Source organism: Colletotrichum truncatum, assembly GCF_014235925.2.
Source record: "Colletotrichum truncatum strain CMES1059 chromosome Unknown Contig_0005, whole genome shotgun sequence".
Taxonomy (NCBI): Eukaryota; Fungi; Ascomycota; class Sordariomycetes; order Glomerellales; family Glomerellaceae; genus Colletotrichum; species Colletotrichum truncatum.
Window position 1 is genome coordinate 1,405,251 of NW_027222402.1, and position 25,611 is coordinate 1,430,861.

The window sequence follows — 25,611 nt, forward strand, 5'->3', positions numbered from 1 at the left end:
CTGAATGAAACATCAACTTAGAGGAAGGGAATCCACGAACTGGAACGAGTTGTGAAAACAAAGGAAACCCACTAGGCGGTGTTGAGCAACCGCCAGCAAAAGTCAACAACGGTTACGAACGGCGAAGCAAGAAAAAAAAAAAAAAGACAGAATAGTGTACGGCATGGTACGGCATGGAGAGGCCGCCGCTTGGACGGTGACGTACGTAGGGAAGAACGAAACGGGGCGGCGCTGTGGTGGCGTTCTCGGCTGGTCAGCCAAGTCCACTATCTACTTTACCGTCAGGGCTCCGTGGGTTTAAGCCCGTTCCGTGCGTGCGGTGTGTGTTTTTTTATGTGTAGGGTACTACTACTATGTTGTGCACTAACCATATGTGCACGTGAGGATACTAGTTTGTTCTGGAAGCAGGAAAAAAGACCAGGGCGGGTGGTGGGATTCGGAAGGCTTGGCGATGGGTGGGCGGGGGATCAACAGGAATCAGCAATCCATGGGTATCGAACTACGTATGTACTGTACTGTAGACAGACCACCGGTGCCGCTATTTGGAGGGGGGGAATAAAAACACGGAAAAGGGCAATTGAGCAAGTAAGCAAGCAAGCAGGCGAGAAAGCAGGGCATGCAGGGGAAATCGACCGATGGGTTCGAGTAAGGGACTTGCTTCAGCGGTGCAACCCTGGAAAAAGTAAAATGCTTATCTCGGGTTATTTGGGCGGGTCGTAAAGTACTGGTTTTTTTTTTTTTTTTTTTTTTTTTTTTTCAATTCATTTCCTTTGAATGAGAATAGTTGACGGGTGGCTGTGCTGGATAAAATCCCGACTGGGGAACGACGTAGTTGGTTGCATTGGCTCTATTGTTGGCCACAACCTATTGGAGCTTCTATTAAGAGTCATGGGGGATTGATTACAGTGTATTGCTTGAGTGAGGCTGTTGATTTGCGTTAGCATTGCCATTTAAGTATCCGTCAAGCCATCACCGCCTCATTGAAGATTAAAAGGAGTGACAACAAGCTTATGTTATCCCTCCCAGCATTTCAATATTTCACCCAAAAATTGCCAATTGGACTCCGTCATACAGGTAACAGACACTACACTGCCCTCTCTCCACAAAAGGTCGCGAGACCCCGGGGCCGGGGGAATTGGCAAATGCCCCCCAAAGGCCCCCAAAGGACCCCTCTCAATGCGTTGCCCTGTCTTTGACGGGGGCCTTTCAAGTCCGGGGTGCCGCTGGCACATCATAGTAGGACCGACCAGTTGCGGTGCTTACAGAGATGCCGCTTCTCTCGGTATTGGTGGTCTTGGTGCTTTGCGGGGGCATTTTCTAGCCCCTTTTCTGTTCTATGTGACACGCGATGGGGTAAGGTGTTGCCTGTCGGAGTTCATGAGAGAGTTAATACAGACTTAATACACAGTTCCTGGTAAACAGGCATAAGAGACTCGAGGAGGATTCAACCACAAGCAGAAAGAGCTGGACTGTCGGGAATCGGTTTTCTGTATGGGTGGAATGATGGATGGCACTTATTTGCCTCTTGAAAATGCGTTATTCTGTTTTTATCCCTTCTTTGGTTTGTTCTCTTGCCCTTCTGGCGCAGGGCCACACACTTACATAGTACTTAACGGCCACGGGGGGCTGGAACCGTCGCAGTGCAGATCAATGTCTGTTCCTGGAACACCTATCACTACTACGTACTGTCACTACGTATAGAGAAGGTCAGAGGGCAGCAAGTTGGGGCGAGGAGATGGTTATTGATTCGCATGACTCTCTGCATTTCTCGCATCTCCATACAATCACAGAGTCTGCATAATCAAAGGGATAAAAAAAATACTTCAGCGAAACGGAATGGCTCAAACAAGGGAGAATGAAAAGTAGACGGGCCTCCGCGCGCCTCGTATTCAAAATCCTCCAACCCCATTCCTCCTGTTCCTGGAAAGGTGTGCAGGTGGTCTCGATGGTCTGCACTGCTGGCACGCTGCACACGGGCGGGGCGCCCACAAGTCCACTGTACCGGGGCCCAAGTATGCAAAAATAGTCACAGCCACAGCGAGCGGCAGGCGGCCCTGCCGATTTGTGCGTGCTCAAGGGCCCATGCTCTCTCTTTCCCTCTCTGTCTTCCTCCAAGTCCTTGCCAGTTGGCAGCTAGACCGCGGCGGGCGGCAAGAACAGAGCCAGAGCCGGTGCAGTGGACCCGCCTACCGGTGGAGGCGCTTGCTTGAGATGGCAGCTACAGTTGGCCAATGAGGCGACTTTATCTGAATAGTTCACCTGGTGTCCGTCAATAGGAAAAAAGCCAAGCCAGGAAGCCACTACCGTCGATGCCGGTACGTATTCTTCTGAGTCTCGTGGGAAAGAAAGTAGTCTGCAAAACTACAGACACTTGGAAAAACAGCATCACAATACACTTTACACGTTCCTGCAGCTGCGGATGCTTCTTGACATGCATTAGGATGAAAAAGAAAAAGAGTGAAGAACACATAGGAAGTGTAAATGTTATTTTTAGAGACGCTGAGGGTTGACTTTTCGGCGGCTTTCAAGTCATGCTTTAGGACTTTGATGGTTCCCTTTACAACCAAAACTGAGGTGAGCACCACCGCCGCTGATCAGATCCAAGTGAGCAGCCGCCACCACCACCAGCGAGAAAGAACAGCGAATGACATGACCAGCAGGTACAATGGAATGGCGGTACGTACTTCCAGGACTTCTTGGTGGTGGGTCGGATGAAGTGGAGCCACGCCCCAAGGCCCCGTTAGCGCAGAATTGCAGGGACCTGATGTGAGCCAATCCCCTAAACTGGGTTTTTCTAAAATGTTTTTTTTTACACTATTCTCCATGTTGTTTTTGCCCGGCTGTTCCTGGGAGCTGGGCAGCAGGTACCTCCAAGGAAGCTCCAGGCCAGGACCCGGGTATCGGCGCACCCAAAGACGGGATGGCCAGAGTGACATACGCAATCCTGTGATCCGCGCTCAACAAACTTCGTGCTTCCCTTTCGGCCTTTTCTTTCCTCCACTACTCCAACCCTTCTGACCCCTACCTTAAACCTCTCTTATCTACCCTTACACTCGCTTGACCAATATCGACTTCTTGTCCCTTTTCCTCCCTCTCCCTCGCTCTTCTCTCTTTTCCTCCCTCTCCCTCGCTCTTCTCTCTTTCCCTCCCCTCCCCCCCTCTCCGCGTCCTCCGTGATCTAGTCCGACCTCCGCCAATCGTTCTTGCGTCTCCCCCCTTCGATATACCGCTGCTGCTCCACTAATTCAAACTGTAACCGCGGTGGGCACCTTTGCTCTTTCAGGGCCCCGACGATCCATCATCCTCCCGTGTCTCTCGCTGTGGTAGCCCGCGTCATTCACTTGTCTTCTGCCCCCTCTTTCCTTTGGGAAGCCGACAATAGAGCTTTGTGCGCCCGGCATCATCATCCGACACACACACGACACACGACGAAAAGGGTCGCTCTGATTTATAGCCGTTGAAGGCCCCCAATACAAAATACGTTGGACGAGCTCTTATCGCGGGTTCCTCTCCAATTCTAAACAGACGACCGATTTCCTCCCTTCGAAGACGTTGCAGTCGGAACAGTCCCATCTCGTGCCCAAGATAGCATCATCAACGAGGGACACCGACACCTCCCGTCTCCGAAAACACTTTTAGAGAGACGTCTCTCAACCCCCTCGCCCCAAGGGGGTCCCGACAGCCAAAATGAGTATCGATCCGGGCAAGGAGATTTTGGAGCTGCTGAAGAATCCCTTCAGCGGACAGGTTAGACCACCTCCAATGGCAGCAAAAGAAAAGAAGAAAAGGTTGCCCTGAATATTGCGGACGCTGACAGACATTGTGTATAGCTGCAAAACAACGCCGTTTGGTCCGCTTTGGGTACTTCTCTTGGTGTCACGGTTGCCATCGCCGTTACATTCTCCTTCCTTCGACCGTACAATCAATCCGTCTATGCTCCTAAGCTCAAGCATGCCGATGAGAAGCATGCTCCTCCGCCCATCGGCAAAAAGATCTGGTCTTGGATTCCGCCATTATGGAACACGGGAGAGGCCGAGCTTGTTCATCACGTTGGCATGGACGCCACCATCTTCCTCCGCTTCGTCCGCATGTGTCTGTTCATTTTTGCCACCATCTCTGTCTTCACCATCGCCATCTTGGTCCCTGTCTACCTGAACAACGCGGATGCTACTGCCCTCAAGGATAGGAAATGGATCGAGGTCATTACGCCTATTGCTGTCTGGGGTGAGAAGGCCTACTGGGCTCAGGTCGCGGTTGCGTACATGATCACTTTCACAGTCATGGGCTTTCTGTGGTGGAACTATCGCAAGGTTATGCTGCTACGCCGCCGTTATTTTGAGAGCGAGGAGTACCAGAACAGTCTGCACGCTCGCACATTGATGGTAAGTTTTATGAGGCAAGGTTTCAATATGCGTGTTGAGCTAACAATTGCGACAGTTTTACGATATCCCCAAAGACCGATGCTCTGACGAGGGCATTGCAAGAATCGTTGACGAAGTTGTGCCGAGCTCTTCCTTTGCCCGCACCGCCATCGCTCGCAACGTCAAGGATTTGCCCAAGCTGATTGAGCAGCATGATCACACCGTTCGCAAGCTGGAGCAGGTGCTGGCCAAGTACCTCAAGAAGCCCGATCGTTTGCCCGCCGCCCGCCCAATGTGCAAGCCGTCTAAGAAGGATCCCTCTTTCGAAACCTATCCCAAGGGACAAAAGGTCGATGCTATCGAATATTTGACGCAGCGAATCAAGGAATTGGAGATCGAGATCAAAGAGGTCCGAGCAAGTGTCGACAAGCGCAGTACCATGCCTTACGGTTTCGCGAGTTACTCTGACATCGCCGAGGCACACAACATTGCCTACGCTACCCGCAAGAAGCACCCTCATGGCACCAGAATCACCTTGGCTCCGAAGCCCAACGACATCATCTGGGACAATCTGCCCCTGAGCCCCGCGACTAGACGGTGGAGGCGGATTATCAACAATTTGTGGATTGCGGTTCTCACCATCGTATGGATTGTTCCCAACGCCATGATCGCCATTTTCCTAATCAACTTGGAAAACCTTGGCAACGTTTGGCTTGACTTCCGAACCGAGCTTCGCAAGAACCCAGAATGGTGGGCTGTTGTCCAGGGTATTGCATCCCCTGCCATCATGTCTCTCGTCTATCTTGTTCTTCCCATGATTTTCCGCCGCCTGTCCATGAAAGCTGGTGACCAGACCAAGACTGGCCGTGAGAGGCATGTGCTGGCCAAACTGTACGCCTTCTTTGTCTTCAACAACCTGATCGTCTTCTCGCTTTTCAGCACCGTCTGGTCTTTTGTGTCTGCTGTCGTCCAGGAGGCCGGGGAGAAGAAGGATGCCTGGAAGGCAATCATTGACCAAGATATTGTTGCTGCCGTTTTCACGGCTCTTTGCCAGGTCAGCCCCTTCTGGGTGACTTGGCTTCTGCAGCGCAACTTGGGTGCTGCTATTGATCTCGCCCAGCTTTGGAAGCTCGTCTATAGCTTCTTCGTGCGCAAGTTTTCAAGCCCGACGCCCAGAGAGTTGATCGAATTGACCGCCCCGCCTACCTTCGAATTCGCTTCGTACTACAACTACTTCCTGTACTACGCAACCATCGCACTCGCCTTCTCTGGTATTCAGCCCCTGGTTCTTCCGGCCGCTACGTTGTATTACGCCATTGACTACTGGCTCAAGAAGTACCTTTTGCTCTACATTTTCGTTACCAAGACCGAGTCTGGCGGCATGTTCTGGCGTGTTCTTTTCAACCGTTTCCTCTTTGGCGTCTTTTTGTCGCATTGTACCTTTTTCCTTGGCGCGTGGGCCAGATCGGATTGGGCTTACCACAGTGTCGCATTGGCTATTGTACCTTTGCCAGTTATTTTGATCATCTTCAAGATTGTCTGCGCCCGCATGTTCGACGCCAAGATTCACTACTACTCCACGCATAACGTTTCTAAGCATCCTGAGGCCGGCGTGCAAAAGGAGACGCGCCTGCGCAGCGAGAGGTTGGCGTCGCGGTTCGGCCACCCTGCTCTGTACAAGCCGCTTATCACCCCCATGGTCCACCAGAAGGCGCAGTCCATTTTGCCTGCCGTTTACAAGGGCCGTCTGAGCGACGGAAGGGAAATCAACGGCAGCGACATGATGAGTGTTTCCGGATACTCGGACGCCTATGTGCTGGATCCTATGAATTCAGGCAAGCCCGGAAAGTCAGCGGGTATTCCAGGTTTCGAGTTTGTTTCTGAATCTCACCTGGACTTCGAATACTACAAGAACAGAGCCGAATTCGCGGAAGAGCACGGTCAGGGCGATCTTTTCGGCCGCAACCCCGACATTATGAGACCAGGCACTCCCGGATCGATGACAGACTACTCCGACAATGGCTCTCGCCCCGGAACGCCCACTGGCCGACCTCTTCAAGGTGGAATGACCGGTGCCCAGCCGCGCCAGGCTTCCAATGCTGGCTTCCAGGCTTTTACCCCACCGTCAGGTTACATGTCGCCGGCCAATGGTCGCTCGTCCCCTACTGGAGGACTCCCTGCGCCACAAGCCGCTTTTGCACAGCAGTCGACGTATGGCGACCGCTCGCGCAGTCCTCTATACAACATGGATAACGGCAGTGACTCTGCGCTGGTGCGCAATGCCGCCGGCATGCCAGTGGCCACCCCATCACCGGGTCCCACGGTTGGTGCCCTGGGCGGCGGACCGAGGGGTTACAGCGGACTCCCTCAGGCAGACGCAGACACTGTGGAGCACGACCCGACACAATATGACTACTTCCGTGGTTCGAGGCGGCGTAACGACGGATGGTAATTGCATAATCGGGAATAATGGGATTTTCTTTGTCTTTCTGTGAGCGATAATAGAGCGGAGGGTCGACTTGTGACCCTGATCCGGTGTCCTTGTGACGGCATTGCATTCGGCGTTGTACTATTGATGGTCTCATTGTTGGTGTGGTACGGGTTTAGAGATTTGATGGCTGGCACTCGTCCTGGCCGTTTTTCTGTTCAACAAAATCATAATGACCAAAGATACGAGACATAGACTGCTATTGCATGGAGCCAATGGTGCTCCTCAAACCTCTCGGCGACAATGCTGTGCCAGTGGTTTAGTTTATAGGTTTAATGACTACCCTTCACATGATCACCACTGAGTTTCTAACCAGTAGTTTTCTGGGCGGGATCCTTAAGTTTCTGCATGAAAGTTTCCTAGTCTCTCGAACACTGCCCTTGATTGACCATGTCTTACGCAGTATTTTAACTTTCACAAGCAATGCGACATTGACATTTGACATCCTGAGGCTAAACCGAGGTGGGAGCGCATCATGGCCCCTCCCGTCCCCAGGCTTGGTGGCCCACCCCTGGAATTCAGGGGCTAGGCCAAGCTTAGTCATCTGAGCCACTCAAGGTGCTGCTAACTGGATTGGCATTCCACCTCCAAAGGACAGCATCGCCGCAAGCCTCTATCGACGCCTAGCCAACTTCACCACGCTCCTTACCGCAACGTCTGCTTCGAACACACCTCGAGATTTCCCTCAGCCTGTCCCCTTTCTCAATTCTTATCGACTACAAAAATGGCGGCCAACAAGTACTCGGTCATCCTCCCGACCTACAATGAGCGCCACAACCTCCCTATCGTCACCTGGCTGCTGAACCGCACCTTCACCGAGCAGTAAGCCGCCCTCGAACCATCCACACCTCAATTATTCCTACGAGGAAAAGAATCCAAACGTTTACGCACGATATGCTGACTGAATGGTTGCACTAAACAGCAAGCTCGATTGGGAACTCATCATCGTCGACGACGGCTCTCCTGACGGAACCCAAGACGTCGCCAACCAGCTCGTCAAGGCCTACTCTCCTCACGTCGTGCTCAAGACTCGCTCGGGCAAGCTCGGCCTCGGCACGGCGTACGTGCACGGCCTGCAGTTCACGACGGGCAACTTCGTCATCATCATGGACGCCGACTTCAGCCACCACCCCAAGTTCATCCCGCAGATGGTCGCCAAGCAGAAGGAGGGCAACTACGACATCGTCACGGGCACGCGGTACGCGGGCAACGGCGGCGTCTACGGCTGGGACCTCAAGCGCAAGTTCGTGTCGCGCGGCGCCAACCTGTTCGCCGACACGGTGCTGCGGCCCGGCGTCAGCGACCTCACGGGCAGTTTCCGCCTGTACAAGAGGAGCGTGCTGGAGAAGGTGATTTCGAGCACCGAGAGCAAGGGATATACTTTCCAGATGGAGATGATGGTTCGCGCCAAGGCTATGGGGTGCTCTGTCGCTGAGGTGCCTATTACTTTTGTCGACCGTATCTACGGTGATAGTAAGCTTGGTGGAGACGAGATTGTGGAGTATGCCAAGGGCGTGTTGTCTCTCTGGCTCAAGGTCTAGAGGGAGAGGAACAAAAAAAAAAGAAAAGAAATGAGAGATTAAGAGAGAGTTGCTACGATACCGATGGTTTTTTGGTTTGTTGCGCGTGCCGGTTGGGACGCATGGCATTTGGGGCGTTGGGGGCACGGGAATCTAAGTACCGGATACCTAATTACTTGCGAGTCGCATGGAAAATTATATTCTGTTCTGTGATGCCCTTTTGTGTTTGTTTGTTTCTTTTCTTTTAGTAAGTCTACTATTACATGTTCCGGCCTCCCGTCACCATGATGGTCTGCCCCGTCACGTAGCTGAACAGGGGGCTGACGACAGCCAGCACCACCGACGCCGCCTCGGTGGGCGTGCCGGGCCTGCGGAGCGGTATGTCCGCGTACGCCTGTTCCTGCTGCTTGGCCCCGTCGCCGCTCCTCTGCGCCTGCGGGATGCCCAGCGCAATCTTCTCGCCGTCGGGCCCGACGACGAAGGCGCCCTTCTCCTTGGCGTCAGTGAGCCGCGTCTTGATGTGCCCGAACGCGACGGTGTTGGAGCGCACGCCGAACATGGGACCCCATTCCTTCGCGATGGTCTTGGTCAGGCCCGTGACGCCGGCCTTGGCGAGGGCGTAGTTGGCCTGACCCACGTTACCGTGGATGCCCGAGGTCGAGCTGATGTTGACTATGCACCTGTTCTCGCCGTCCTTGACGCGGAAGTACGGGGCCGCGGCGCGGACCAGGCGGAAGGGCGCCGTGGCGTGCAGCGCGAGGATGGTGTCCCACTGCTTGTCGGACATTTTGTGGATCATGCCGTCGTAGGTGAAGCCGGCGTTGTTGATGATGTGGTGGATCTTGTTGTTTCCGAAGGCGGCTGCTTTGGCGACGAGCGTGTCAATGTACTCTGCCGAGAACATGTCGCCTGGCACGGCGATTGCGCTGCCGCCTTTGGAGGTGATGCTGTCTACCACTTCTTGGGCTTTCTCTGTTGGAGTGATGCGGTGTAAGTAGCCAGCGGGGAAACATGAGATTATGTCAAGAAAATGGGGACGAACTGGCGTCAATATCGGCCACAACGACCTTTGCGCCCTCGTTGGCGAAGAGTCGGGCTGCTTCGGCGCCGATGCCTTGCCCGCTGCCGGTTATGATGGCTACCTGGCCGGCGAGCATGCCCTTTGGGTAATTCAAGTGGGAGGCGATTTGCGATACGCGGTTCGACATTTTGGCAGCGCTCGCGGAGCTTTGTAATTAGTTGTGGGTGATTTCAAGGGAGGGATATGCTTCGTCTGTTGTTGGGGGTTGGTGAAGCTGTGGGCGTGAAGTTATAAGGAAAGCTTTAATCGGCGTCGCAATTAGAGCTTCCCATTTGGAGCTCCCTAGACCTGCCGAGGTTCCCCGCGGCTTCGTGCGTCTAACCCCCCCAGGCGAGGTTGGGGTAAGGATGGATGTCGGCATTGGGCAACTAAATCGCCAGACATCAGATGTTCGGTCTCAGGAGCATTCCGTTGGGGGGTTAATTGCATTGTTTCTTGAACAATGTCATTGTGCCTCTCTCTCAATTAGGGCTGTTTTAACACAGATTGGGTACTTTGGCACTCAACCCAGAAAGAACACCCCAGCCCAGATCTGCCCCCCAACTCACAGAAGGACTCTGGGGTACCCAAGTGCCCTTATTGGCGTCGGATCGGCGATTAGATAAGATAAGAATGGTGGGATGTACATCCCGTCTTGTTTTGACGACATGTCACCCCTCGACCCGCTCATACTTCCCCCCACCAACCGGGACGCCAGAGTAGCCATACCATCAACATGTCGAATCGCGGCGGACGAGGGGGCAGAGTGTTTAGGGGAGGAAACAGCGGCGGCGGCGGTGGTGGCGGCGGCAGAGGCAACCGCTCGCATTCGGGGCCCTGGGGGAGATTGAAACCCGTCGATCTGGACCCCCTCGACAGCATCGGATTGCCATCAAAGGGTGACACCAGGTACTGCCTCCTGCGCAAGAAGAAAAGAGCATTGGCTGATGTAATAACCGGTACACAGACTTCTTGACTTCAAGACCCAGGAGCGATACTACACAAAGATTGTCGAGCGATACATGACATTCTGCTCCGACGCTGGCGAGCGCGACGAGCTCCTTCGGCGCTTCGCGTCGCTCGACATTAAGGGATCCCCGGCTGCCTCTGCCGCATCCTCTCCAAGACTACCTCCAGACGATCCAGCCAACACAAAGGGCTTATCAGACGTCATGATGGCGCTGCGAAAGCTCCGCGAAGGCATCGTCGCATCGAAACGCATCGACGACTTCGCCATCCAGGTGTACCTCTTCAATATCCGCCTGTCCGTCCTCATAAAGCACCCCGAGTCTTACCACCCCGCGATCCTTCATGTACTGAGGACGATACACCCCGCTCAGAACCTGACGAGCGTTGAGTTACAGGAGGTCCTAAGCTACCTCGTACTCGATGCGGCGTGCCGTCGCCAGGACCTCGCCGAGGCCTACGCGATACGCCGTCGCTATGGGCTGAAGGATGCCAAAGTGGATGCGGTTCTTGCGGCTCTGGCGCACGACAACTTCGTCGCTTTCCGGAAGGTGCAGAGGAGTGTTGACGGGCACCGCGCCAAGTTGCTGGAGTTCGCCGAGGGGGAAATGCGGACACACGTGCTGAAGTGCTTTGGGCGGACGTATTTAGGTGTCGACAAGGAGTGGCTTGAAAGGTGTGCGGGGGAGAGCTGGGAGGTGTTGGTGAGGGATCGCGGTGTGGGGTGGGAGCTTGATGGGACGCGAGTCGTTATTCGTAAGGTCAGGGCGAAATGATGGAGTTTATAGAGATAAGTGCATTTGATACCCCTGCATTCAATAGCGTTCATACATCCGTTTGTTCGGTAACTTCATGGTGTATTCGCACTTGTGAGCTTTTTGTGTCTTGTCTAGGAGGTGCAGTCACCGACTGCTTATTGTTTCTTGTCGTATTTTACTTGTGCATGTCCCATAAACTCGGATGGCAGGTATTGGCCTCAATGTAAATCATAGGTATTACCGTCCTGTCTGTCTAGTGATAAGATCAAATTTACCTTACTCGGATTTAACGAGGCATCATCCGTTTAAACTTTGGTAGACCTTCAGAAGATTCGAGGAGACGGCTTCTAAAACCTTCGCGTATACGAGCCGCAGTTGTCTCGAAGAGGGTGGCTGTGTGAAGTAAAGAAGACGCATGACTAGAGAATGCGGAAAGCATAGAAACCGACAACAATGAGGTCTCGCAACAGACACAAAGCGGGGTTGGGCAGGGAGGGTAGATGGTTGGTTACAATTAGTTGATCGGGTTTCTCGAAATAACACCGCAGAAAACTTTCTGCGGTGTCAAAATGCGGACATCTCCATCCTGCTGTTTCGAATCTAGCGCTGCGGATGATATGCCGGCCACCAGACACTAACAGACGGAGCACAATTTGGTGGCATTTATCAGAGGTGAATTTACTGATATGTCGATCCTCATATGTTAGTCTCGAAAGCTGGTTGCTTATCATCCAATGTTATTGCCCATGACACGTGTGTTTTCACATGCTCAACTTTTACTGGCCTACCTATCCTTTCCAACCTCTCTACCACGAGTCAACCCAAGACGCTCTTCCTCTCGCCAGTAAGTCCCAATACTGTAACTAATATGGGCGAAGGCTGGCAAGCCCATGCGTTGAGCAGCTATGAAAGGAAGTTATCGCTCTATTCTGGCGTTCAAAGAAAAGCCCCCGAGTCAGAAGCGGCCCAAGAAGCCGTGAAGGCATTCTCAAACTTCTGAATGCGGCAGCGATGTGCTCAGATACCGACTATATCCTGGTAAAATACAACTTCAATGTCAGCAGAAGGTTGCATCGTTCAAGGAACAAATTCATAACGGGTAGATCTGCGAACAGTCTCGACCGCATCCAAAATCAACATGCATAAATATTTGAAGATAATATCAGTATTACCATGGGTTTAACGCCCGTTAATGGAGCAACGTTCGTCCTTGCCCTTCCGACGCTCTCCTGGAGCTTGAATGGAATCTCCACCGCAGCTCGGATGAACCGAGCCGTCTCGTTCATTGACACGAGTAACTCACTAACTATAGCTTACCTGTCTTTCAGCATGGTTTGCAAGGTCTCAAGTCCACGTGGGAAGTCTCCATGACTCAATACATCGCTGGTTGAGACGACATCATGCCAAGGAACGGGCATTGGCCAACAGCTATTTGGTCACCCTTACCTTGAAAATTACAGTCAATGAAATCTCTCGCTGAAAATAATGACTGATTGAAGGATCTACAGTACATAGTAGCTTTTGTTTCCTCAACCGACAGTATCTGGTTATCTAGGCTGAACCTAAATTGATTATCTACCTGTGCCCACTTGTCGAACTGAACATTTTGCTAACAAGCAAGTTGCCAATTAGCTTTTGCCCCTGCGCTCTTTCTGACGTCAAGCTAACTTGGGGAGATGAGCATCCTTGACTGTTCATGAATAACTGATCTAAAATGATCACACCTACGCTTGCATACGAAGAAATCTGTGATCTGTGGTTGCATTTGTTGTTGTCAATGCCAGTTGGAAACCAAAACTTTAGTTCCACTGAGTCTACAGGTTCAAGGCATCCTGCTGAGTTAATCAGATCTCAGAGGTCTCTAGACGACTATTATAGGCTGCAAGGACATTAAGCTCTCTTTCTCGAAGATAATAATTACTGATTCCTGGCAATTTTGTGCCCCCAACCTTTTCCATGAGTGGGTTTCAATGCTTGGTCCTTCTGCTGAATTGGTATTAGTGGCGCCAAGCAAAACTCAAGGATACCCCGCGGGGTCGACATGACTCGTTGTTCGACGCGACTCAGTGTTCCCAAAATTTATTACGAACCCTTGCTCAAGACACTAAATTCAATGACTTTGCCTGTCAACTAAGTGATCGTGATCGGTAACTCCAGATTTTCAAGGAGTATTCGAACAGATGCAATGCGCCGCAGATAATTCTGCAATCGGGTAGCAATATGTTATACTTTTCTCTGCTGGCGTTAACACCGTGACCGAATGCCGGTATCCGTACCTCTAAGTTGGTTGCAAGATTCTGCTTTCAAGTCTTGAGAGCTGTGAGTTTGTATATGCTTATAAGCTCGAGTCTTCCCCGAAGCTTTTGACATACATCGAAGCTTCATCCACTCCATCTTTTACTTTAAACTTACTTCTGAGTCTATCAGTCATTACCATACACTTGTGCCAGTTTATTCAAGAAACTTAAACCCACACAATGTTCGCCGCTACTCTCGCTACCGTCCTTCTGCCCCTCACCATGCTCACCGGAGCTGTTGCCCAGGGCTTCAACTGCAAGGTAAACTTGGCACAAACCGGGAATGAAAATCACTTGAACATTCATCTAATCTTTCTTTTGAAAAAAACTCTAGGCCGAAGGCTTCTGCACTACCAGTGACCCTAACTGCAACTTCTGCCTGAATATCGAGCCCGCGGCCAAGATCAAGGTCTGCCAGGCTATTGACCCTACCTACAAGACTGCCCCTGGCGATATCTCTCGTGGCCCCCCCGGAGTAAGTCAACCATGTTTAACCCCCCTTCTTGCAAATGTTAGTGAGTCTTTACTTACTCTCGATCAACTCGTAGGCCGACTTCCAGTGCATTGTTACTTGCTGCCACTAAGCGAGAAGAAAAAGGGGAACGACAGGCATTTTTCATTTAGACTTTTTAGAGACTATGGCATTTTCGCCTGCTGAGATAGTTTAAAATACAAGCTATCTAACCTGAGACGTGTGCCACGCTATCGTTCTATACCTATTTGACATTGCGCTTTCAATGATGTAACGGTGTGTATAATTTGAAAGCAGCTCTTCCAGGAACGAAGAAAGGATCAAAATACTTAGGCTTGTTGTAAATGTTGCAATAATCGGAATTCCGGGTTGAAATAGCTCCGTGGCCGCTCAGCTGCCGGCTGCCGGCCAACCACATCTCACGTGAGTAGGTATACAAACTCAACTGTCCACACAACAGGTAATCGGATGTCATAGATCTCTTCCACTCACTTTAACCTATTCAGATGTATCTTTTTTTATGATAGAAACGCTTTTGCCATGCTTTGAGAGGAATCCCTCTTCCCACGTCGTACGGCTACAACAGTGATTCCAACGGTGTACTTTTATTGAGCTTGTAGGGGCATTTCACAGATAGCTTCCATCGTGATTTTGTTTTACTTCAGATTATTAAAAATTTGATTTGATATTATAGAGCACAAATGGATTGTTTGCAACGTGACGACAGATTTATCCGTCGCAACGTCTTGCCCGTTATGGGATGCTAAGCTATCAACAAGCAACTTCAACACTGATGGGGAGTCTGCATATGAAGTAATTATCACAAGTACTGAATGTATAATCTATGAAAAGACACCATATAACGAGCGCAAAAACAGCTTGCAGTTTTATTCGTTCTACGCGCTGGTGACTTCATTTCAACAGACAGGACTCCATGAATTTCAGCGAATGGTGTAATATCAACATTACCGCACTTGTAATACCGCCGTTGTCAACCCCATTCAGGACCAAAGCAAGCTCTGGCGCAGGACCAAGAGTCTCACTTGTTGCTCGTCATCATCTATAAGTGTTACGAAGACTGAACCTGGCACATGTCATGCTTTAGCTCTTTGAGGTTCTCGTCTTTTTCGCCATCGGTATCTGGCATAGCGAACTGCTGTTCCCAGACTTCTGGAACCTCGAGGCGGGGAAAAGTGCACCGTGCTTCTTCTGGGTCTTGGCAGATGAGTCGGCATCATTTCAGTCTGTCGTTTTGGACAATTTGAGTGTTATTTTCCCTGGCCTCCTGTCTGAAAACCAAAGGCCGAGGCACATCTGCTTCAGAATTATGGCAAGTCCGCTTTGATTCAGACATATCTTGCTATGGAGCGGCATGGTCTTTGCAGACTTTCGCGAGGCTTAATATGTTGGAAGGCGACAGTTTTTGATTGAGTAACTGCGATGTGTGGGTTCGATGTGTTAGAGTCGAAGGACAAAGCAGGAAGCGGCAGCAGCTCAGAGAGTCTGGTCCCAACCTTTGGCCCCATTCCTCCCACAAAAGTCTTTGTCGAATGTGACACTTCCTTCATTTTCTTTGAAAATTGTGTAGATCATGGAAGTGGTGGAGAGGCAGCTGGACTCCCCTGGCCTCGCGAATAAATCGTGCCATCCGCCAAACGTACTGAACAAGTCTTTTTCCGAGTTGGGTCCATCAAGAGTTGGCTAGTTGTGTAAAATAGATAAGTATTTAGCTATTCCCTCAGATACTTAGGTGACTGAGTCATCTGTTAGCGAAACAAACCTAAACTGAAAGACAGCTTAGAAAGCGCGTGATGAGGCTTCCTAGATGGACGCCAGCAAACACTACCCCCTAAAATTTCACTGCTGAGCGAAGCGCGCTCTTGGTTTGATGCCGATAAGAGACCGTTGGAACCGGTTGTTAAGTCGAATTCATTCTTATCGGTTACACAGTAAACGTCATGTGAACTGACATCCTGCCTCTTGGTCGTAATGAGGCTCATCTGCAGACAACCCCATTGGATATGTTGTAGCTGTGTGGTATCAAGCTGCGCCACCTCTTCATAATGCTTTTCAAGTGCTCTAACTCAAATGCTGTCCCATTACGAAGCAAACTATTTAGTTATCGAAATTGTGTGTCGGCTGCCTCGGATAATGATATTGTTTCCAGTAAGGCTTGTCAACTGGCTTCGGATATGTTCCAAGTTGATGCCGCACTCTCGGGACACTATACAAGTCTCGTTGTCAATCATCTCAAAATTCGAGATAATATCTTCTCATATCTTGAGGCTCCTGTTCTTCTCAAGGGTTTCGCGTCGCAGGTTGAGTTAAGTTCGGAACCTGAATGCTTCGTTGAAAGTGCCCACAGGATTGGTTGTCAGCATCAAATTTCTTGGGACTTTGTCGACGTGTATTTGGATGTCTGCAGGTAAAATTCTATATCAGTTATGATTCCCTGCATGGTACGGAGGGACACTAGGTAGTTTAGAAGCCTTGAACAAGTGAATTTGCTTACCCATGTGGTTTCGCAACCTCTGGCCAGAGACCTTCATGAAGCGAGTGTAATCATTTGAAGAGCAGTAAGCGACCTTTTTTCTTAAAATACCATGGATTCATCATTCAACTTACTGAGTCTATACTAGCCTTAGCTATTTCGATAATCCTTGATGATAAGGGATGCATATTGTCGCGAAGGTCAGGTAACCCACTTCTAGGTGACTTGCAAATGTTCACAGGACTTTAGGGCTTGAAAACCCCTTAAATAGTAATCGATCTTTCACATTGTAGCCACCTGTGGTCTCTCGGACCTATGGCAAGTTCTTATGTAACAATATGCGCAGTCTCGCAATAAAGCTGGCCACTTCTTTCCTCAGTGGCCGGAGTTGCCAAGCCGCTTCTGCTGGCTAAATGATGCGCGTCTTGCTTTTGATTGAGATATTTTGTGTCTCTCTTTCGCGATGAGTGAGATAATGCGATATTGTAATGGCGCTATGTAACCTTGTAATTCTATGTGCATAGCAGCATGAGTCTCCGAAGTTGAAGCAACATTGTTTTATGCAATACTCAATATCATAGGTATCTCAGGCCAAAATTGCCTATTTGGTCACGCAAGGGAGTTTTAAATCAAACCGCAATCTACTGGAAGACAACATCTGACACAATGGCAGTACCTCTCTCCGCACCCACTACAGACTCACCAACCAGATTGAATGAATCCTGCAGCGCTCGAGACGGGGCAGGAGGTATCGGCCAAGGACCCCTTTTTCTGATGTTAAGTGGTACGTTTCGAGTACTTGGACATGAAGACCAGGCCTTATCGATGTTGCAGCAAGAGGATATCGTTTCCTCCAGGCATTGCCGGCGCTCGAGTGTGATCAGGTGTCCCGCTGCTTCAATTTGCGCGATGCTGACACCTTCGCAAAGGGCTGACTTCTCAGACACAGTGCCTAATTCTTTCATCGAGATGACAAAATTCTTGCTCAATATGGATACAATGACTATATGTCGCATGCTCCCAGGGCGCCGTTGCCGTGTTTGTCAGCTTAGATTGAAATTTCCTAGTTGGTCGCTCTACCTCATTGGTACCAATATCAGCCACCAGCCTGCAGCCACCCTCCTCTTTGACCGTACAGGGCTTTACTAATAGAACCTACCATGCCTAAATATGTTTTACTCTACTTCAAATTGGCATCCCTTTGAAGTTAGGTTCACAGAGAAGTTACTTTATCCGTTTTAAGCGCTGCAGTTGCTCCTGTTCACACAGGAAATTAGGTATTTTGGAGTTTTCTCAAAGATATCTTCCTTTTGGGGCCGAAAAGTTTGTATTTGAATACCATTTCTAAAGACGTGGGAGGCTGCGGCGAGAGCATCTGGCTGCGGCTTCTGGACAGTTGGGGCTGTGAATCCCCTTTGGGCCGTTGTGGGGGTAGCAGCCAGGCGAGATATACCAATAGTTGCAATTAATTGCAGTCTCAAGAAAGAAGGATATTACTATTTTTATGTCTTTAGGACCATCTCCGACTCGTCATATCGGTGATTTACGCATGGAAAGGTATCTTGAGGTTGAGTGCTAAGAGGTAGTCGAGGCGCTATTAAGCCCACAACCAATGAGCGATGAGACGGAGTAATCCAAGATTGAATCTCGGACCGCACCCACAAGACTAGCCCATGCAGAAATGTGGACAGATCTGTATGGGTGGAGTTATTCGGCTTAAGGTAGAGTCTGCATGCACATGTCCGAATTGAAAGACCTGAAAAGTCTCCGAATCGGGCTGATTTCGCGCCGAATCATACACTGTTGAAGCCTTGTAGGTTGTCAGTTCAATTATATTAAGTTTACGGCTCCCATTAACAACGGACATATGAAATGAAGCGCCGGACGAAAAGGTTGCATCGGCTGGGTCATTGTTTGTCGCACTGCCGCCACCTCGTATGGGATACGAGGGCTGGGCAATTGCCAAATATGGAGATTTTTGTAATGACCACGAGATCTCCAATGCGAAAGCCGACATAAATCATTGATTGCATTGATGGGTGAGCCAGCGGTAGAGAGATAATTTCAATAGGCATATTACCGGAAACTGTGAGATAACTAGGTCCTGGGACTTGGAGAGTCTGATTCTGTTTGTAGGAAAACTACTGAGGGCGTGCCCCTGGGATATGAACGACAGACCACCCAACGCAATTACCCACTACGTAGGTAGGCGACATGACAGCAGACTTTGAATATTTCTACACCGATGTTGGTTGTTGGTTTTCTCTGCTTCATTTCAAGCAGGTATTATTAGTCTTTGCTTATTTTTAACTTTGAAGATTAACTTCTATGGCATTGAAGAGCCAAGACAATGTTTTCAGCCGAGAAATAGCCACGCCAAAGTTTGAATCATAAGCACGATAACGTCCTGTTGAATTTACGTAGAAAAACTACAACGCCCACAGGATGAAAGTTCAGGGGTTTAGAATAATCGCCGATGAAGAAGTTGTTGAATGATCCCGGCTGATGCGTGACTCGTAACGAATCAGGGTCCTTGGAAGCTACTTGTAGTATTCCTTAGCCCCTTACAATATTACAGGTTGTCTTTAGTGAAATGAGCATGGATAGCAATTGCCATTCTTGAATCAAATAGGCAAGTATCTTGAACTTACCAAATGGTGTAAACAGGGAATCAAGCTCATAGCGAGAGCGTAGAGATAATTATATGCTACGCGTAAGGGGCCACGGCAGCGCAGCATTAAAACTTTATTTTGCAGTCTAATTTGGCTTAACTCCTACCATTGCAACAATCCAGTAATCAGGAAAGTGATCCCGAGATAGCAGCTGTGTATTGTCTTTAAAAGGTACCCCCAATCTTAGTCTACAAAATGTATCATAATCTATGATTCCCTCACCTCACACTTCCATTTTTCAAGTCAACGGCCCGCTGGAGTCACAGATCCAAGTCACCACTCGTTTGCATATTGACCGTGTCTGTACTCTTCTCTCACTTAATACTAAGCTTTTTGCTCTCCTTAATATCACTTGCCCTTAGTTCTATCGAGCAAGCCACTCAAGCCCGTACAATCTTCAAGATGCGTCCTCTCGACTACTCAGCAGCTCTTCTCCTTCTGGCGTCCGCAGCCAGCGCTTTCCAAGGGTTCAACTATGGCGCCACCTTCACTGATGGACGGGCGAAAACTCAGTCTGACTACGAAGCCGAGTTCAAAACCGCCGCTAGTCTCGAAGGCACCAACGGCGCCTTTACATCCGCCCGACTCTATACCATGATCCAAAGTGGAAGTGTCAATGACCCCATCTCAGCCATCCCTGCTGCGATTGCTACGAGAACGTCGTTGTTGCTCGGCCTGTGGGCATCCGCCGGAGATGCTTCCTTTGCAAATGAGATCGAGGCTTTGAAAAGAACTATATCCCAATATGGCCACCAGCTTGACGGTCTGATCGCTGGTATTTCTATCGGTAGCGAGGATCTCTACCGCTTTTCGCCCATGGGTGTCGCGGCCGGCCAGAACCCTGGTGTTGGTCCGGAAACACTCCTGAAGTATATTCAGCAAGTCCGCCAAGTCATCAAGGACTCGCCGTTGGGTGGTGCTCCACTAGGCCATGTTGACACATGGACTGCATGGGGTAACAACAGCAACGAGGCCGTTGTCCAGGCATGCGACTGGATCGGAATGGACGCATACCCTTTCTTCGACGACTTTGCTCCCAATTCGATTTCTGACAGCAAAGACCGCTGGAACGATGGTCTCAAGAGAACCCTGGCGAATGCTGGAAACAAGCCGGTTTGGATCACCGAAACTGGCTGGCCTGCAAGCGGCAAAACTGTTGGCAAGGCTATTGCATCTCCCGAGAACGCTAAGATATATTGGGATGAGATCGGATGCCCGTTGTTCGGAAAGACCAACGTCTGGTGGTATACCTTCCAAGATTCCTCTCCAACTACTCCTAACCCGAGCTTTGGTGTCATTGGCTCTTCGTTAACCAACAAGCCCCTCTGGGATCTGTCTTGCAATGCAGCCAACTCGACCTCTTCGTCTTCATCCCCTTCGGATCCCGCCACAAGAACCGCCTCAAGCCATGCTACTGCGCAGACCCATATCCAACTTGCCACTTCTGCCCCTAACACGGAAGCTCAGAGCACTGCCAATGGCAAACCAACTTCTCAGGTATCTGGTTTCGCTTCTGCCACGGGCAGTAGAAACGCTACCTTGAGCCCGCCAACCTCGACGCCTGTTACTGTCAGCGGCAGCGGCACCACAATCAACTTCAGCATTGCGTTCCTTGTTGGAGTGATTGCTCTGGCAATCTAAAACCTGCAAGTACACGATATTTGTTTATACTGCCAACGGCATCATACCAGAAGGTCGGCTTTGTGGGTCATCAAAACTTTCTGTCGGAAACTCTAAGGCAATGCGAAGATGGCTCGATAGTCTTCCATACCAGTCCGTTTATAAGTAGTGTGTGTGGTGGCCTCAGTTGGAGATAGCACAATAATCTGATAATCCTTAAAATCAAAATGCTTTCATGGCATCAAGGCTGTAAAGGTGGATTGTAGAATTCGTCCGCTAAATTTAATGTTTATGAAAGTACTGCAGCAAAATTCGTTCCAAGGTTGGTCAGATTAAGACCTCAATGCATAGCTATTCGATGTGATGCACCCTGAAGAACGTAGGTCGACAGTGACATGACTGGCAGCGCACCCACAAGACTCTTCGTGATCCCAAATTGCAAGCAGCAGTACACGCATGAGACTGACGAAAAGGCATAAACTTTGGAGACTTAAGAGTTGAGTCAAGAAACTTTGTATGTGATCACAGCTCTGCTATGTGTAGTAGGGCACCCCAGTGCCGAGATAACATCTTTGTAGTTAAAGAGGTTTGCCGTCGTATTCAAAGCAGAAATCGCGCGTGCATCTCGTATTATTTCCACCTTCGCATCGCCGTCACTCTCTTTTTCTCATGTCTATCACTTGTTTTCCTAGAAGCGATCAGCAAGACTACACAGTCAAGAAGCCAGAGAAGGCGGATTGGTAGGCATTGATGCTCATTCTCAGTACGAGGGTAACGTAACTTACTTAATAGGAAGTACAAGTAACCTAATACGGGCGGAACCCACACAGTAACTGCAATGACTTGCCCAAAGCCCCAATCTTTAGGATCAAACATGTCCAGGGTCGTGGCGATGGACAAGAGAGACATTTGCATCACAACGCAGCCGATGAGAGCAAGTGATGTTAGCCAAAAAGCGACAGAATTTAACAAGGCAATATTTATCTTCTTAGAGTCGGCATGAGTTTCTTTCGGCGTGGTCTGCTGGGGTAAGGCCGCAGCACGAGATTGGAATTCCTTGACCCGTGCCCTTGTTTCCGCGACTAAGACACCGAGTAGGACTACAGTCGAGATACCCCAGGCCACGGGAGGCATAGTCTGTAGGAGTCTAGCCGCATCAATTGCTTTTTCTCTGCCCATGTATAGATTTTCCGAGCAGGCTGTCAGGGCGGAAAAGCCGCCGCAGGATTCAACCTCGGAAATCCCGTACATGAACTCGGCAAAAACATTGTATCTCAAATCATTCGCGGTAACTTGTGATTTGAAGTTGGCGAAGAGGATCCAGAAAGCCACTGTGGACAGGGTATAAACAGCGGTAGTAAGAATTGTGAGGGCAGACGAGCTGGCGCGGTGGTATACCAGCATTAGGTAGGCAAAGACCACGGGCACAACGCCATTTGTAGTCAATGGGAGGAGCAGGAGGATCATGGCGACGTTGATCTTGATGATACCGGAAACGAAGATGGCAATCATCAGCGTGCCAGCGAAGTAGCACTGCGCCGTGTGAAACTCGACGAGAAACCGCAGCCAGCTCTCGCGGGGAAGACGGGGCCGCTTGCTCTCACGGCCTTCGGTCGGCTCCTCTGGTGCTTGATTAACCGCATTATAACGCCCACTTCTCGTCCGACGGAAGATAGCTCTGACCACTAGGCCGAACCATAGAACTGCCACAAGGATGAGCTGGACGACATACGAAGAGAAAACCTGCAGTGGGATATACATTAGAAAGTCCTCGTATGGGGCCAGTCGAGCGGGCTTGGAACGGAGAATATTTACTTACCCCGATACCGATAATATCTGAATCTCCGAATGGCACAACTTCAAAACCGTTTGTACAAAGCTTGTTTAAACACTGGTTTATGGCCGTTTGATTTGGCATTGTGCCGTTGATTAGAAGTCGCCCCGGCGCGCAGTATTGTTCGTAACAGATGCTTTCATTTCTCGAGTTCAGACATGTCTGTGTTAAACAATCTGTTACCGTGGCCGTCACCCTCCTCAAGTTCTGTTCAGTCGCGTCTTCGGGCGGGAGAAACTGTCTAACCATGGCAGCCTGGTCGGGGAGGAGAACACCGTTGGCCTCGTAGCCCGCAATGGCTGGAACGGCGGCACAAACCATGTACATCTGGATAGTCTCGGTATTTAAAGTACCATTTTCAGTGGTGATGCCACCGTAAAGCAGCGTGGGGTCTTGACAATCTTTCAAACAATTCCCGCTGGGACACGCAGAGGGCAACAGACTATATCTTCTATTGGGACCGATATAGGTCTGGCAAGTTCTCTGTGTTTGGTTGTTTGGGTAGCAGCATATTTGTCCAGTCATGAAATAGCCAGGGTTGTCGCATCCGATGGGGATGACTTCGGAAGCCATGATGCTCTCTTAGAGGACCAGCTCTGATGGTAAGAAAGAAAAAAAAATCATGTGATTCGTTGAATCCCTACTGATTTGGTGATGATAACTTCATTTCGAAGGCATGGCGCTGTGTTCCCAGTGTTTTGACAACAATGACATAAAATGGTCCAGACCTGCATTATAACAAGAGCTTCCTCCCCTGCCGCCTAGTTATTATCATGGGGGTGGTGGCAAGCAGGCGACCAACCAAGAGCGACATTTGTTCTGATTACATTGCATGAGCTGCAGCCTAGCCGTCCTAATACTTGACGTAACCCACCGTAAGCAGCCACGATGCATTGTGATGTAAAATATTGGCATTCAATGTCCTGTCTGAGCTAGGCTGGCCCCACCATTCGGCCTTGCAGCCCAGCCTGCTTTTCTTACGGCGTATCATACGAAAGGGATGCAGATTTGATTGCACTACACATTTTTCAGACGATGTCGTTTAATCAACTCTTTGGGTGGAGCTCGTTAGAAGAGGCAATGAGATAGAGACGCTGACTATCTTGATACGCGGCTAAGAGACCAATGGCGTGCTCATGCTGCGGATGTAATCTTCCGTCTCACGAGTAGACAGTCCTTGTGCCCGAACAATCATGCATAAGGTACCCTACGCATGAGGCCCCATATCTACAAGAGACACTACCGTCCATGACTACATGAAAGAAAGCCTCGATTGCTTTGATTTATACGGATGTAAAACGTGTGACACCAACACCCATCGACAATTGGGTCCAAATGGCTAGATCCCGTAAAGCCTTTTACCACTATATCCTCGTCGCGCGAAGGCTGCATTTTGAAGCTCTACGTTCAGGCACAACATAATCCACCATTGGAAGTTGAAGGGTCGATCTTCAATTGCGTCCTTGTTGGGATCACAGGGGTACCTGTAAGAGGGATAACTGAGGGGGATAATGGTTGCTAGTCTTGTGTCTGATGTCTATGGATGAAGTTCCAGTAGGAGTGTTGGTTGAAGTGGTTGCGGAACTTATAGCCGTCTGTCGGACTGACCGTCAGTGGGCAGCCCGGACGCCGGCAGGACTGCCAGCGACGGAGCCACTTCAACCCGGACTTCCGGCTATTCCAACAGTCCTTATGCCTCGCGATGTAGTCAAGAGAAAGCCTTGTGAGTCGAAAGTGGAAAACATTTAATTTTCCCAAGATACCTCGGGCATGATCATACATACCTTAAGAGTTCACGACAATAGCCAACAGAGGTCAAGTTTTGAGTCGGTAATGATATACCTTTTAAGGCCCTTGTACGAGGCTTCTTTGAGAACCACTGTTTCCTTCGAGCATGAATAACGATAGGCCATGTAATACCAGGAACCCTTCCGTGTTATTTCCGTACGGTATATTACTATCACAGCTCTGAAGTGGTAGCCAATCTAGCTGGTCACCTCAAAAGAGCGTTTCATGCCAGTGTAACATATTTGCTTGATTTACATGATGGGCATATGGGGCCAGTGCCGTACAGACAGACTCCTCCCGCCGGCCCCTCATTGTCGAGGACTAAATTTGCTCCAAACTTGACTATATTACTTACACCAGGAACGGAGCTGCTTTATATGTCGGGTGATGAACAACCCATCGGTCCGAACATCTCGCAAAGGTCTCCGCTATCAAAGATCCGCTGTTGAAAATAGAGGCACGGTAGCCTCAGCATGACTCAACAGTGGCCCAGCATTCCGAAAGAGCCGAAGACACAATTATAAAAGGTCGACCATGAAGTAGGTAGCCAAGTGAGAAAGTAGTAGATCATTAAAACATCCAACTAGATCATCAGTCGACCTCAACAGCTTCACAGCCCAGTCCATCCCGCAGTTGTCAGCATGCACTTCAAGACTATTCTCCTTACGTTTTTCGCAGCCGCAGCCTTGGCCACTCCCACCGTGGAGAAGCCCAAGATCGTCGCCCGTCCCAAGGGGCCCATCCCGGGATCTGGTTCCAGTTGCTGCTCACACACCCCGGGTGTTTGCAAGCCTGAATGCGTAAGTAAAATAGACACAATGCCGGTTCTATGGTTTCCTCTTATGTTAACTCATCACCGTAGTGTACGAACGGGTGTCCGTGAATCTGAGATCTGTTCCATGGGTTAAGATCTAGGTATATATGAGTTGCCAGAGAATATGTGGCCTTTTTCGTTGCTTCATACGAACATCGCATAGTTTAGGTTTCTCTGATGGCTCTCTAGAAACTGGTTGTGAGTCGAACAAGATACCTTAGATGATAGTAACTTACAAATAAGGCTCGAAATAATTGGCTACTACCCATGTTCAAGATGATAAAATCCCATCTGTCTCGGTATAAATAGAAATTTACTGCCTAGACCCAGAGTTATAGACTAATGGGTTTGAATTCGGCTGATAAAACTCCAGATCACACGTGAGCTACCTTGTCAGGTGAGAAGAGAGGGTCTACGGGACTCGGGCAGTGACACGGATCTAATCGTCTTCAACAAGAATTGCAATAACA

The 25,611-nt window shown here is 49.8% G+C and overlaps 8 protein-coding genes across 8 annotated transcripts; 6 read left to right on the plus strand and 2 right to left on the minus strand.

Moving 5' to 3' along the window:
• Positions 1-3,687: 3,687 nt before the first annotated feature.
• CTRU02_208431 (DUF221 domain protein) lies at positions 3,688-6,813 on the plus strand (the record flags this gene model as incomplete). Its single annotated transcript, XM_036728424.2, has 3 exons — positions 3,688-3,747; positions 3,831-4,382; positions 4,438-6,813. 3 exons carry the CDS (start codon positions 3,688-3,690, stop codon positions 6,811-6,813), a joined length of 2,988 nt encoding a protein of 995 aa, XP_036579708.2.
• A 760-nt stretch (positions 6,814-7,573) lies between these two features.
• CTRU02_208432 (dolichol-phosphate mannosyltransferase) lies at positions 7,574-8,390 on the plus strand (the record flags this gene model as incomplete). Its single annotated transcript, XM_036728425.1, has 2 exons — positions 7,574-7,671; positions 7,772-8,390. The coding sequence occupies 2 exons, from the start codon at positions 7,574-7,576 to the stop codon at positions 8,388-8,390; spliced, it is 717 nt and encodes a 238-aa protein (XP_036579709.1).
• A 238-nt stretch (positions 8,391-8,628) lies between these two features.
• CTRU02_208433 (uncharacterized protein) lies at positions 8,629-9,577 on the minus strand (the record flags this gene model as incomplete). Its single annotated transcript, XM_036728426.1, has 2 exons — positions 8,629-9,341; positions 9,412-9,577. The coding sequence occupies 2 exons, from the start codon at positions 9,575-9,577 to the stop codon at positions 8,629-8,631; spliced, it is 879 nt and encodes a 292-aa protein (XP_036579710.1).
• Positions 9,578-10,165: 588 nt separating this feature from the next.
• On the plus strand, positions 10,166-11,171 carry CTRU02_208434 (uncharacterized protein; the record flags this gene model as incomplete). Its single annotated transcript, XM_036728427.1, has 2 exons — positions 10,166-10,338; positions 10,397-11,171. 2 exons carry the CDS (start codon positions 10,166-10,168, stop codon positions 11,169-11,171), a joined length of 948 nt encoding a protein of 315 aa, XP_036579711.1.
• Positions 11,172-13,630: 2,459 nt separating this feature from the next.
• CTRU02_208435 (EC34 protein) lies at positions 13,631-14,034 on the plus strand (the record flags this gene model as incomplete). Its single annotated transcript, XM_036728428.1, has 3 exons — positions 13,631-13,711; positions 13,785-13,925; positions 13,999-14,034. 3 exons carry the CDS (start codon positions 13,631-13,633, stop codon positions 14,032-14,034), a joined length of 258 nt encoding a protein of 85 aa, XP_036579712.1.
• A 5,453-nt stretch (positions 14,035-19,487) lies between these two features.
• Positions 19,488-20,726, plus strand: CTRU02_208436 (glucan 1,3-beta-glucosidase; the record flags this gene model as incomplete). The annotated part of the gene is made up of 1 exon (XM_036728429.1): positions 19,488-20,726. The coding sequence occupies one exon, from the start codon at positions 19,488-19,490 to the stop codon at positions 20,724-20,726; it is 1,239 nt and encodes a 412-aa protein (XP_036579713.1).
• A 609-nt stretch (positions 20,727-21,335) lies between these two features.
• On the minus strand, positions 21,336-23,112 carry CTRU02_208437 (uncharacterized protein; the record flags this gene model as incomplete). The annotated part of the gene is made up of 2 exons (XM_070205092.1): positions 21,336-22,448; positions 22,525-23,112. 2 exons carry the CDS (start codon positions 23,110-23,112, stop codon positions 21,336-21,338), a joined length of 1,701 nt encoding a protein of 566 aa, XP_070061167.1.
• A 1,856-nt stretch (positions 23,113-24,968) lies between these two features.
• CTRU02_208438 (uncharacterized protein) lies at positions 24,969-25,235 on the plus strand (the record flags this gene model as incomplete). The annotated part of the gene is made up of 1 exon (XM_036728431.1): positions 24,969-25,235. The coding sequence occupies one exon, from the start codon at positions 24,969-24,971 to the stop codon at positions 25,233-25,235; it is 267 nt and encodes an 88-aa protein (XP_036579715.1).
• Positions 25,236-25,611: the final 376 nt, after the last annotated feature.